The sequence below is a fragment of the Ammodytes marinus genome, assembly GCF_949987685.1.
Source record: "Ammodytes marinus genome assembly, chromosome: 11".
NCBI lineage: Eukaryota > Metazoa > Chordata > Actinopteri > Uranoscopiformes > Ammodytidae > Ammodytes > Ammodytes marinus.
The window spans coordinates 19,208,441-19,222,156 of NC_137215.1; the positions used below are offsets into that span (position 1 = coordinate 19,208,441).

A 13,716-nucleotide genomic window follows, 5' to 3' on the forward strand; every position below is an offset into this window, starting at 1 on the left:
ACTATATGTACAGGGACACATTTTGTGCAAACATGCAGACAGTACAAAATAAAATTTAATAAAAGTGCAACTTCTACTGTTTTGATTTATTTTTAAATACAGAGGTTATTGGTTGTTTTGGAATTCGTTTTTCCCAATTTAAAACATAAAAATAAAGCAGCATGGAAAATTAGGAAATAAATCTTGTAGGCCTACACTAGCATGCTCCTGCTCGTTTCGCACGTGCAGAGCCGCGGACACACCACGCTTGCTAGTACATTAATTGTTCAGCACTAAAAATAAAAATTGTTTTATTTATTTTTTATTTTTTTGGTTTTTACTTTGCCATAAAGCACTGGAGGAAACATTAATAGCGGTGAAGCAAGATTGCCATTTACCATTTCCCACGTTGCTAAAATGTGCTTTTTTTTTTATTTAGGCTGCCCCCTAGCGGCTGGAGTGAGCATTTTGGTTATTTCTTTAAAAATTCATATCTCCTCACAGGAATGGGCTAGAGACTTACTTTTTTTTTTTGAAATGCTCATAAATGTGTGCTCTACAAGTCGCGGGCCGGATTAAATCATCTCGCGGCCCGCGGGCCGTATGTTTGACACCACTGCCTTAGACAATGTTCACCTCTCTGACACAGCCAAAGTATCATAGTGCACCTCTAATACTAGAGTTAGAAGCTTTAGTAAACTGGTAGGCCTATGTGTGTATTCGTCATTTGTCTCTCCCCAAATAGTTCGTCATTTGTCTCTCCCCAAATAGTTGCGGCTATAGCTCCAGGTCGCATGCCACAAAAAAACGCATGCACCTTTCACTTCGGGGAGGAAACAATCTCCACATCAGACATTCTTGGAATTCCAGCACGTACAGTATCCTCCTAAAAACATCTCTTAACATAGTCGTTTTGAAGTGAAAACGCTTTAAATCTACCGATCTCCATCAAAACAGAAAAAAGAGGCAACATGTGTTGCTCGTGGGCAATTGTCCAGAATGAAAGGCGCTGCAAAAGGAATTTCGCTCTATTTTTTATTATCCACGAGAGGGGGAGAGGTCGCCTGTGGATCATCTTTCATGTGGGATAAATGTTTGGATGGAACCCAGAAATGTGTGAGCGTATAGAAAAGCAGAAGGAACGTCCCTTGTCTTTAGTCTCTGGCTTTGAAGTGGCTTTTAATCTGCCATTACAGTGTAGTGTTAAGTACACATATCAAACAGTTTGATGTCATCCTAGTTATTACATGTGTGATGGCTTGACAAGAAAACTTGTAAACATTTTTTTTTTATATAAATTAATTCACAGGTTGCTCAGATGTTAAAATATCCAACATGGATCTGGCCCCACAGGGCTTTTTTCTCAAAATGTGGCAACATTTTACCTTTTTGTTTCTACACTTTCCTAATGGTTTTGTTGCTGTATATGGCCCCTTAATGTTTGGTATTTTAAACCCAAATACTGTAGCAGAAGCCTACAGCAGGGTTAGAACTCTGCCTTGTTTAATGGAGAAGGATACAAACTCTGAAACTCGTGTTTAAGCCCCGACACCTGGTATTAAGGTGGAACTTTGAAATGGAAATTTATTTTCAAATGTTTTACTAGTCTGGTCTCCATAAAACTTGTATGTTGACACGACAAATGCATTGGGTTGTTTGTTTATTTTGGGTTGTTTGTGTATTTTATGGTGTTTCAGCACTCACTTTCTCATAAGCCTATTAAGAGCTAATGGCTTGAGATGGCTTCAGGGTTTATAATTTCAGCAACTTGGCTTCATTTAAACTCTCCTCTCAGTATTTCAGTCTCTGTGTTTCATTATCATTCATCGTAATTTTCCTCACAATAGCCCATTCATTCAACAGTTTCTTCTGCTATTTCCTCTTGAATCTGGTATTTGCAAGACCGCTTTAAAAAGAAACAGATTTTAAGTGATGTTGCAGAAGCACCCATTAGAATAAAATGTGGACTTTTATTGCCAGATTATTGCTGAAAATCATAGATCAGGAAACAAACATTCTCCTGTATAAGATTAATGTTACAGTTCAGACCTCCTGAAAGGGAAGTAAGGAGAAAACTGCTGGTATGAAAAGTTCAAAACAGTTCTCTGCGACACCTGTGAAAAAAAATCATATTATCCAGACACCTCTCCACCTGTGGAATTACGAAATAACAAGTATCAGCCAAAACCCATCTGTACAAATAATCAAGGTCCACTGCAGGTGTCTGCAGTTTTTACATAACAGACTGACAGTTGCCATCATAAGCACAATTATTCCAGGTTTCCAGCCCCAAAAGAAAAAAAAGTGACAATTATAATGCTAAGTGATCAGCTTGTGCTTGTGCTAACCACATAACTCATCTAACATGTCAAGTCCTGCTGTTTAATTTAGTCAAGACGTTGACAATGGCCCGAATTCAGGACTACACTGGCAAAAACACCAGGCAGGCCATTTTCAAAAATAATACTAATACAAAAAACCATATTAAGACTTCTGTTGGAAGGAACATGAATGTTATTAAGGTGTCTGTGTATCTAATGCACTAATTTCATCAGCAAAGAAAGCAAACAATAAAGATAAATAGGGAACAAGCTGCAGTTTGCTGTTTGCCTAATTCAATGTGAGCTTGTTCTGGGTCCAATGCATAGAATAAAAACAAAACAATTAAAGCACACGTTGTAAACATACTTAAGAGTAAACATGGGTGAACACTCACTTACAATTTATAAGTACACTTAAAACACAAATAAATAATGACATTATTGAACTCCATATAAACATACTGTATATTGCTCCTTATTTCAGATGACGAAAAACTTGCCTGACGGCACGCACACATTACAGCAGATTCAAAACATGACCGCAAACCTCAAATCTACACCCCTGAAACCCGGTTACATTTCAATTCAGAATGTACAAATCACTCGCATGTGCTTTGTCCCACTGCTGCTTTTTCACACACACAAATACTTGAGAAACCCGGGGAGCTTCAATCGGAGACGTGAACAACACTTTTGTACATATTGTTCTCAATTTCCTGAACAGATTAGGCCTCATACAAGAACTACAGGTAGGCACAGGTTGATCTCCAAAGTGCATAGGCGCAAATGGTCTACTCAAAATCAAAGGGTTTGAATTTTTTCTTGTCTCAGATTTTGATACTGGAAACAAAAGCCTACTTTGGACAGCCAATTGAAAGTACATACCATTCTATAACTTTTGCAAACTTCGCCATAAGAAGAAAGCCTCGTGTTTGAAATTAATTGACAAACACATTAAAATCAATTGCTCTCTCCTTTGGCAGCAAAAATAGATTTGATTAATAATTCTTGGTGTTTATTACTGACAAAACAATTACAACCAACCATTAATATTGATACCTTAAAAAAAAAAGGAAGAGACACTTAAAGAATACTAGACAGTATGTTCATGCATGAGGCCCATTGTTCTTCACTCTGATTAAAAAAAGAATTCACCTGAACATAACAGAAATAAATACAGTATAAAATGAAACATTCTCTTTGGAAAGGAAGGCTAAAAACTGATCATATCAGGGAGACGGTGGACCAGTTGGACAGTGAAAAGACAGTTCGACTCTGGTAGAGTCCTTTGCTCTTTTGAATAAGGACCAAAGGACCGCTAAATTGTGGCCTGCTCCACCCTGCAAAGTAGCAGCCGTACGGGAAGATACCGTGAAAAACTAGATGGCACTCCACCATCATCTGGCCGGAGAATACCCTGCTGCAGTCAGGGACAGCTGCTCCGCTCCCTCCTCGTCAGCTGATGGCTTACAATTGTTTTGCCTCATTCCAGCTTTGACATCTCATACCTGGTCGTCACAATCTCCTGTAAAATAACACGCAAATAACAAAGTCAACCAACCAAATATTTCACTTTCATAAAAAGCACATAAAAAAACGTAGTCAATGATATTTCCTGTTGTTATTCAGAATGTTGAGGAAGCGGTGCCCTGCCTTATCTATAGTCACTTCTGAAACAATGGATCCCTCATTTTAAGACTCAGATATACACAAGCAGGTATCTTATTTATAACCAGTTGCTTACACTGGGTTACATGACAACAGCTTTTATCGGCTTTAGCCAATTTGCTAATTCATTGATAATAGTGCGACACATCACTGCTGCACAGGGTGTGGGCAAAGCATCTCGTCACCACTAGTTAGCAGAACAAGCCAAATTGTTAGACTGGGAATAGTTACTTTTTTAAATTAAAATTGTTCTTACTACAGCACCATGCACACTGCTTTGCACGTGAACAAATACAAAACATATGTGTTACAAATCTAAGTTATGTCGGTTTATAAAGTACTGTTATTCATACCTCGTCTGAGTCCAGCAGGATTGGTAGAGCTCTGCAGTGACAAACAGGACCAAAGAAAGACTCAGTTAGAATCACACCTGTTTTCTTTGGAAACAACTTTGCCAGATTCTAAAATATTGATTATATTGGATGCTTACATATCAGTAAGAGAGCTAGGAATGTTATCCTCCACCCACTTCAAGTCTTCATCCTGGGAGAGTAAAAAGAGAGAAGATGATGAAATCAGTAAACACTGCCATCTGCTGAAATGTGTGACATTTGTAGTACGGGCTGCATGGGCTGCATTTCCTAAAGTCGGACAGCTGCTCTCATGCAGATTGTAAAAGTTGTGTTACTCACTGGGTTTGTTTCTGCAGGCGTTGCTGTGCCATTCGACTCACTTTTGGATCTCATCTTTATGCCATCAGCTGTAGATACATTTTTTTGAGAACGTAGATAGAAAAATAGGATAAGAAAAATGCATTTCTGGGGAAAAGGTCCAGGTAAAATGAACGCTGCAAAGATGTTACCGTACAGCGGTGTGAAGAGGCGATGAACTCCTCAATCTCTTCGTCGTCAGAGTCATCAATGAGAGGAGTGAAAGCATACCTGTGGACAGTGAATTCAATCGCCCGTTAAGGAAAAATGGGTCCAATTCAGTTTGTGTTGTGTGAATTCAACCAGTCCTTATGTTCTACTGGCCTTTGGTTGTTTGCAGACGGTCTCCATAAGAACATTATGACCAACAGAATGACGGAGAATAAGAACCTCCAGAAAGCATCTTCTACCCACAGCTCAATCCAGTCCTTTGAAACATGAACAGGTTCAATTATCAGTCAAATATTATTTTCTTAATGCTACAACGGATATGGAGTCAAACCATACTCACAGACTGGCAATCTGCTAACCAGAACTTTTTTGCTGTCCAACCCATGAAAATGATGGAAGCTGATGGAGGAAAAAAAAGGAAAGGCAAAGGTTAAAGACGGTTTCCTAGGGATCCTTTACGGAGTACAAATGTGTTCTGACAGGTTCAATAAAAAACAAAACTGCAAATACTAGAAATCATAATAAGCTCTGGTTGAGAGCGGAGGAGATTCTTTTGTAATTGACTCACCGAAGACAGCAAATATTAGTGTGTTTGTAAAGTGCCGGTAGAGGGACAACTTGACTGGGTTTCTCCTCAGCTTCAGAGTCTTGATGGTTTGTGCCAGGCTGACAAAGATGTTAGTGGCAGTCAAGGTAAAACGTGTGGCAGACATTACATAGAAACCATTTCACAGATGAATCAAGGGACTGGTGTAACCTCTACATGTCTCGGAATCTAACACATTTTTTGACCTGGTCTAGGTGTCAAACAAAGAGGAATTGGATTTTATTTCACTACGTTTGAGACCACAACTGCCCTGATATCCCTACATACTCACTTGTATACAGTATAAAGCAATAAAAGAAGTGAATGAAGGAATCTTATTTTGTTTTCTGTGGGTGTTTTTACCGGAATGTGCATCCTTTAGATCTACCTGTGTTTTGCATGTCCAACCTTTTATTGTAAGTGGGTTCTGCAGTGTTGGACTTGCCCTGCCTTGGTCCTAGTTTTGACTTGGTCTCAACCTCTCAAAGTCCTGGTCATGACTTGGTCTTGGTTTAGGTTGTCTTGACTACAACATTAACTATGTTCATGTTTTGCATAATTTCTTTACAAATCATACAACTGTATACAATTAAACCTGCACATTTATATAACCAATTCTTTCCTCCAAATGCACATACTAATAAAACTAGAAATATTGTTTGATAAAATCCAACTGTTGTCTCAGAAAATAATACTAAATAAAATTTAAATACTATAAAAAACACTAATACATTTAAATCAAATGTATCATAATCTAGCATGTTATCCACATCACCCACCTGAGCGGCACCAACATTTATATAATCTTGAACAAGAACAACTGTAAAAGGTTGTTGATGGGCATGCAAATTAAATTGCTTTTGCATTTTCAGATAAAGCCTGTCAATTAATGACCACATAGCAAACATTGATTGTGAAAGAAAAAGAAGCATAGAAGACGGAATCATCAACCAGAACAAAATGATATGTTTCAGTTGAGGATGAAATCTTAATGTGAGTTGTTTTTTCTTTTCCTGAGATGTCTCTGTGTACTCTTTCTCCGCTGATAATCTTGGAATGTGGCTCATGGGAAAGAGGTGAGGAGCGGGGCAGAGGGCAACCACAAAGGGAAAAAGTTGTAGGGGCACTAAAGGATATCCACCAGCACAGAGAGGAGTCAAGCAGAGCCAGGGGGATGTTGGCCAGCAGAGCCAAGTCAGAGTCTTTCGCCTAGAGCCGGACCACAGAGCAAACGGAAGAGGAGACAGACATTGGGATAAAAAAATCAAAGATAGGATGGGAGATTAAAAAGCAGCATAGCCCATAAAACCTAGAACCATTCACCAAAAGTGCAAAGAAGAAAACACCAAATCATTAAGCCGAAAAGGCATGAACACTAAGCATTGCTCAGGCTCTGTAAATTAACTAATACATCCACTTTTATGTTCTGTGATAGCGGTTGATCGTCGGTGCTGCTGAGGAGCACAGTGGAAGGATATGTACCAGATGAAGCAGGAGTCAAATACAGCCAGAACAATTGCTGTAATGAGATAGAGGCCATTGTCTTGACCCTTGATTTTTGGCCCCCGCGACAGATCAATAAAATACACAAATTGTAATGTCAGTTTTACTTCAAAACACAACTTCTGACAACAAATTTGATAATTTTCAATTCAGGTAATAATAAAGAAAAGTCTCACCGATCATCAGAAACTGAATCAAGCTCAGCTTCGCTGATCAAACAGTGGTTTGTCATTTGCCAACTAGTGTACCGTAAGCATTTATATGTCTAATTAAATTATGTTATAACTCCCCCTTATTATTTTACATTAATAATAGATAATCAATAGAAAAATCAATATAGTCTGAACTTGATTTAAACTCTCTTTTGTTTTTCTCACTCCAGACTCGTGAGAGAGTCGGGGAGGCAGAGATGACTTTGCAATAAAAAGCCCAGTCATACATTTCCCATAGAGATAGCGATAAGAACCAGACATGAATATAGTTATAAACACCAGTCTTTTGTAATTTTGATACATTCGAGGACAATAGTCTAGACATGGTCATGCTTCTTTCCCAGAAATCCAGAAGATGACATCAGCCAGAAGAGGAGACGCCTTGTTTAAATTTTATATATAAGATCCTGATGTTGAGAGGATCTGGACTTCACACTTCACTACTACTTCTTTTTCTATACTTCTTTTTGCTTTTTGTCTTCTCAAACTGCCTTGTCAATTTACTTAAATAAATACTGAGGCCGAGATCCTGAATTTTACACCTTTCTCCATGGTTATTTTACACCTTCATAAATAAGGCTAAGAACACGTATATTTTTATTTCTAACACTAACACTAGGTGGTTAGAACTTAGCAAATTTGAAAATAATTTGTGTGCTTGGCCCTGGTTCCAATTGTTGTTGAAATGTATGGGTTTTTATGTTTTGGTTTTTAATTAATCTTAATAATAAAAAATCAGAACACAGCTCACCCCTGTAATCCTCAGGACACCTTCAATGCTAGCAAAGGCAAAGTACAGGACGCCAAGCCCCACGACTCTGTGCATTACTGTCCCCAGTCGAGGCCTAGAACAAAAAACATACAAAGTAATTTAAAAAGTTGAATGCCTGACTTTTGTTTCTGGAATAATTGTATCTATTTTTTTTTTAATTAATCAAATGCTGTGCTTGCAGATATATCCCAACATACTTTACAATGCCATAGCCGAGGCTGACGATTATGACAAGAAGTCGGGCCAAAGTCCTCTTGAGGGCAGAGACCAGCTCAGCAAAGACCAACAAGCCTGGAGCTAACGGTGACAGGAACAGGAAGAAAATTGCATAACAAAAACTTAACAAACATCTTAAGCTGGGAACACACCGCACTGGCCGCGCGGCGAGATTACATACAAAGTCAATGTACTAGCGCGTGGCCGCGCGTCCACCCAATAATCGGCGTCCAGCGGCCGGCGGCGGGGGCTTGCGCGGCGCGTGGCCGCGCCTCATGAGAGGCGCGTGAATCGGGAGCGCGGCCATTAGCGGCGCATAGAAATTGTGTCATCGAAGGAGCGTGAATCGAAGGCTTGTGCGGCGAGCACGGCGCCGCAGAAAAAGATGAAAATGTTCATCTTTTCATCAAAGATGAAAATGTTCATCTTTTTCTGCAGCGCCGCCGGGCGCCGCGCCTCCACAGCCAATCAGCGTTGAGATTGCCCGGTGGCGGTGGTCTGCAAGACGAGGTGGGCGTGTGGAGTGAGGACATTGGGCTTCCAATACATTCTGCAAATATGTTTTTGCATCTGTTTAGCTGTTGGTTGTACTTTAGCCAAGGTAGCGCCGGTTAGCATAGTGAAACTCACCCAGCTGTGTGCTGCTCCTGAGGATAATATGAACCCAAAGTTGATGGCAGTGTCCGTGTGGAATTCCATATAGTACAGCGAAGCACCGGTGTTGTCCTCCGTCAGCCGGCACACTTTCACTTTCAGGTAGGCTGATGTCTGCCTTTATTTGTGCTGCTGAGCACACACTGCTGTTGTTAATTTGTTTAGTATGTTGCTGAATTGCTGTTAATGTGTGTGTATTTGCGATCGGGGTGCGTGTTCAGGCTGTTTTAATGATATTTGTGACAAGACTGCCGCTGGTTACACAGTGAACCTACATCTGTATTTTTTGGCACAGCTGGACCATGTTATTGTTGTTGTTGCACCGTAAGTGTGACGGGTCTGATCTCGGCGTCGGCGTCAGGAATATATGGCCCAATATGATCAAGCGGCGAGCCTCCTGCTGTCACGCGGCCAACCGCCGCCTACGATGAGGCGGCGGTTGGCCGCGGCGGCGACTGCGGTGAACATGGCCCAATATGACCAAGCGGCGAACCTCCTGCATTCACGCGGCCAACCGCCGCAGGCGGCCAATGCGGTGTGTTCCCAGCTTTACTATCTCATGTAAAAAATAAAAATATGTAGCGATGATGCGTAGACACTCACAAGCAGAGCCGACGGTGTTGGTGTTTTCGTACTCGGCACAGAAGACGGCCTTCTCCACCATCCCCAGGAATATGACCCCGGCTATCCAGAACTGGATGCGCAGCAGATCCTTCCAGTAGCACGATGCCCAGAGAAACCAGAGCACAGCGTACAGGACGTACACTACGCACATCACCATGTAGAACTACAAACGGACAGAGAGAGAGAGAGAGAGATTAGTCCGTAAACAAATATGGGAGCAGAGCAGTTGTTCTTCATTAGCTGAATTCCAGAAAAACAGGATTTGTCCAAAAACATCTCGCTCTTTATCCTCAAATAGCTGGTGGGAACACTTTGTAGATGTTTCTTTTATAAAAGAAGCCATGTCTGTTTGTATGTAGTCAGATTTTGCTGGGAAGTTTATGAAAAGGTATCCCCTTAATCTTCCTGGAGTAGATTGTCCTGGGCAGAACAGCTCTAACTGTAGGTTTAATTACATTTCAGGTTAACTGTCCCTTTAAAGTGTGACACACATCTTTTGACTCCACAAAAAACCCCAAAACAGCAAATACAGTCCTGTGATCAGGCACAAATAATTGTTATAAAAAGAGTATTTCATGTCTGTAACATAAACCTGCTTCCTTCTGTCATGTACTTACAATCATGAGAGGCCACTCTGTGATAGAGATATAGCCATGGCTGCCTCTCATCACCACGTTCACTGGAAGAAAAGAAGAAATCCAGACTTCAAAAAACAAACCACCTTTCCCCACACATTATGAGCTTTGTGATCCCCGAATCCATACATTGATGCGCCATTTTGCCAGACTTTTCTCATCAATCCACGCAGTTAGCATTTCACCTGTTAAATTCCAGTTGGCTTCCGGTTTACTGGACACAATCTTTACCACCAGCAGGTAAGGCCCGTCCTTCCACGTGGTGGCTATGACGTTGTCTTTGAGATGCACACTGCTGTTCTTCTCTGTGCTGCTGTCGTACTCCTCTGTGATCCATTTGGGGTCATTTTCATCCTGCAGTTGAACAAACGTAGGCTACAGTTCAGTGTTTATCACTTTAATAAAAATAATCAGTTAACACTAGGGTTCTGGAAACCATTTAAATTCACAATCCACAAAAAGAAAACACTACCAGTTGAAGGCACCCAAATACTGAGCAATTATGTATATCCAACCAGTTACTTTCTGGAAGACTTTCCTTAAATCTTCGCTAACACTATTTTATGAAAGAAAAAAGAGAATTGATGTTATCTTACTGGAACTTCCCCCTCAGCCAGTGGCGTGACAGTACGTGGATCTGCTTTGGCTTTCTGTAAAATCACAAGAGAGTCCCTATATGTTACGAACTAATAAACTACACAATGAGCAGTAAGATATAGAAATAATTGTACCAAACCTACTTTGAGCATTGGAAAGGAGCGCAGTGTATTGTTGCATGTTATGGGACTGTGTTTGTGCTCGATGTACTCTCCTTGCACCAGGGAATTGGGATCCAGGCTCTTCCCACGACTGAGCGGTGTCCTCTCATACATCTCCTACACACACACACACACACAATCCCAATGCAGCATTCGTTAACAATCAACTCTAGACAGAAATACATACTGTTCTTAAGTGTGATTTTGTCCATACTTACTTCAATATTGTTGAACACATTGTGACACGGGTAGTATTTTAAAAACCAGTGAATAGAGAAGGTCACCTCCTCGGGACAGCCAAAAGACACAACTAAAATATGGAGACACGGGAAGGTAAATATGAAGAACAAAAAAAAGAAAGCACCATTTTTCTTATTTCATTGTCCACGTCTTACCTTTCAGTTGAATGTCAGTGTCTTTGAACATGGATTTCCTTAACAGCAGTGCTCTCGAGGTCTGCAGAACAGTGAAAAATAAGGTTTGCAAGGTGGAATGTGGATTATTATTCCAATGAATCGAAGAGAAAGGTGAACTGATTCAACATTTGGGTGAGATAAGGGCTCAGGGATGAGTACTTTATGTCTAGGGTTCAAATCCAAATCAGTATAAACCCTTTCTACAGCTTTGAGGAGGGAAACTTAAACATTTTGAAATGCTGAAATAACTGTGTCCATTACGTGTGAATGTGTTCCAGTGTCTGAGTAGTTATGTGGCAGACCTGTACCCTGCCTCTGTCTCAGCACACCAAACACTGCAATTAGATCTAGACACAGCTACAGAGGGAATGTGATACTTCCCAATACTAAATGATTGATCAAGGCTTTTGTAAGACTCCTTGGATGGAGTCTGGGGACTGTACTTGTTAAAAAATAAAGAGTAGAGAGTCTACTGTAGCCTACCTGGCTGTAAACGAACTTTTCTGGTGTGTTTCATTAGATTAGTTTAAAAGGATTAAAAGTAAGCAAATTACATAAAGCAGGCGACACAGAGTTCAAACTGGGATGTGGATCATGTGTTGGTCGAGAGGTTGGAGAGAAAGATATTACATATTAGGCTTGTTCTAGGCTAATTTACTAAGAGTCTTTGGACAGCTGTTAACCTAGCCGACGGCTAACCAACACTCTTTTCTTCATAGTGCGCTAACTGCTAATTAGTGCAGCTCAGTTTATTATGTAGGCACAGTTTATTAAAATCTAAAAAGAACAGCAAGTCGCAGTCAGGAGAGGTTAACGCGACATCGTCAGTGCAGGACAGGTCACAGGACTGTGAACACACTCCCAGCTGATACCGAGCGAGCACAACACGGCTAATGTTAGCTACCCTCAGCTAGCCGGTGCTGTAGTTGTCCAGCAGGTCAAGTAGGCTATTTAGCATTTCCGGTTGGATACTCACATTTATAACTGATATTCTCCAAAGCCCTGTCTCTGGTCCCGCGACGACCGCATTTATGTTAGAGAGTGAAAGTAGAAAAATGACTGCCCATGAGTAGAGAGCTGCTCTGGTCGGACAGCTCCACGTCCTCATCATGACTGCAGCAGCCATGTTCCTATTGAGCTTGAGAGCTTCGCTGAAGGAGGCGCCCTGAACGCAACATCTGGAAGTGGACTCTCGGCCGGGCGTTTACCTGCGCAGACACACTGTCCAGCAGTCTGACCGCGTCTTTTTTTCCCCCAAAGATAGTATGTAAAAAAGCAATTTACTCAAGTCTTACAGGGACATTGCTCAGGCTTATTGTCAAAGCCTCAGGTTTATTGTCAGCCATTGATTCTTCACACTGACTATACCTGATATAAAAGCCCACCCTACAATGAATAAGCTAATTTTCATCAGATAAAGTTTAAACCTGCACTGGGGTAGCCTATATGATTTCTGATTAGTCAAAGTTAACATGAGCTGTCACTTTGACCAATCAGAGCGAGGCTCCGATTCTCTGTTCTTATTGGCTGTTGGGACTGTCGATTCACAATTTGGCACAACTTTGTTGGTGTGTAGAGCGTGTCGGGGAGGGACCAAAGAGAACAAGTGGAGAGGTTGAGGTATTTGGATTCGAATCTCTATCCCAACTGCCATTTTCTCCCCAAATCCTCCACCACAGCTTTAAGTTAAGCTTCACCAGCTACACCGGTAAATGCTCACACTGATCAAGCAACATTAAAATGACAATTAGATTGAGTAGGGGAGAACGGGGTAATTTGTCACACGGGTTGGTTGTCACAATCGTTATATCTCGGAACCAGAAGGTGCTGTCTATGAAATTTTGGTATGTAAATATCCAGAATTGGGATCAGAGGTCACCTACACAGTCTTCCTTGGAGTTAGACTGCTGAATTTGAGGTGAGACAACTGTTTGTGTTTTTCATGTCAAATTGAAAATATTTAGTTCCTCAGTATTTTTCTTCTAGGCTTTTACACAATGGGTTTATAACAAAAAACTTGTTACCCATACAAAGTGTGGAGGGTAAACTATATTTGAGATTGTGGTTAGCAAGCTAATTAGTTGTCAGATGGTTGTTGGCCTTGATTCTAGCAAGAAATTCAAGTTGGGGTTGGTCGTCACATTTTTGGGGGGGTTGGTTGTCACCATAGACATAATAAAGGATAGACCCGCGATGGGCGTTGAGCGCGAGAAATGCGGGCGCCATCTTGGACCGGTCACAGTTTGGCATCGACAACTACCATTCCGACTTGTTGTCATTGGTTGTGTCTGTCTTTCACAAATTAAGGCTGCACCACATTGCCAAACTCGCCTCGCTTGAATTACAGAAAGGGAGCACAAGAAAGAAGCTCTGTAAAACAGTCCTCTTTCAGGGGTTTTAGCTAATCAGAGATCAGAATCAAAATCCTTTTATTTCTCTTCGGAGTAAAATGCGATTGTAAGGATGGTTAACTTTATTTTATGCATTTGAG

At 40.9% G+C, this 13,716-nt stretch overlaps 1 protein-coding gene across 2 annotated transcripts; it reads right to left on the reverse strand.

The window, feature by feature from the left end:
- Nucleotides 1-1,949: 1,949 nt before the first annotated feature.
- On the reverse strand, nt 1,950-12,351 carry tmem87b (transmembrane protein 87B; the record flags this gene model as incomplete). 2 transcript variants are annotated; one of them, XM_080036399.1, is made up of 19 exons in its annotated part: nt 1,950-3,825; nt 4,322-4,352; nt 4,459-4,511; nt 4,661-4,728; nt 4,836-4,909; nt 5,003-5,106; nt 5,190-5,248; nt 5,418-5,524; nt 6,571-6,644; nt 7,902-7,995; nt 8,120-8,219; nt 9,396-9,579; nt 10,034-10,095; nt 10,237-10,405; nt 10,648-10,701; nt 10,792-10,926; nt 11,028-11,119; nt 11,205-11,265; nt 12,202-12,351. In XM_080036399.1, 19 exons carry the CDS (start codon nt 12,349-12,351, stop codon nt 3,784-3,786), a joined length of 1,713 nt encoding a protein of 570 aa, XP_079892525.1. In that variant the 3' UTR covers nt 1,950-3,783. The 2 variants fall into 2 exon arrangements, with proteins under 2 accessions (XP_079892525.1, XP_079892524.1); XM_080036398.1 differs by lacking the exon at nt 6,571-6,644 and adding an exon at nt 6,912-6,985.
- Nucleotides 12,352-13,716: the final 1,365 nt, after the last annotated feature.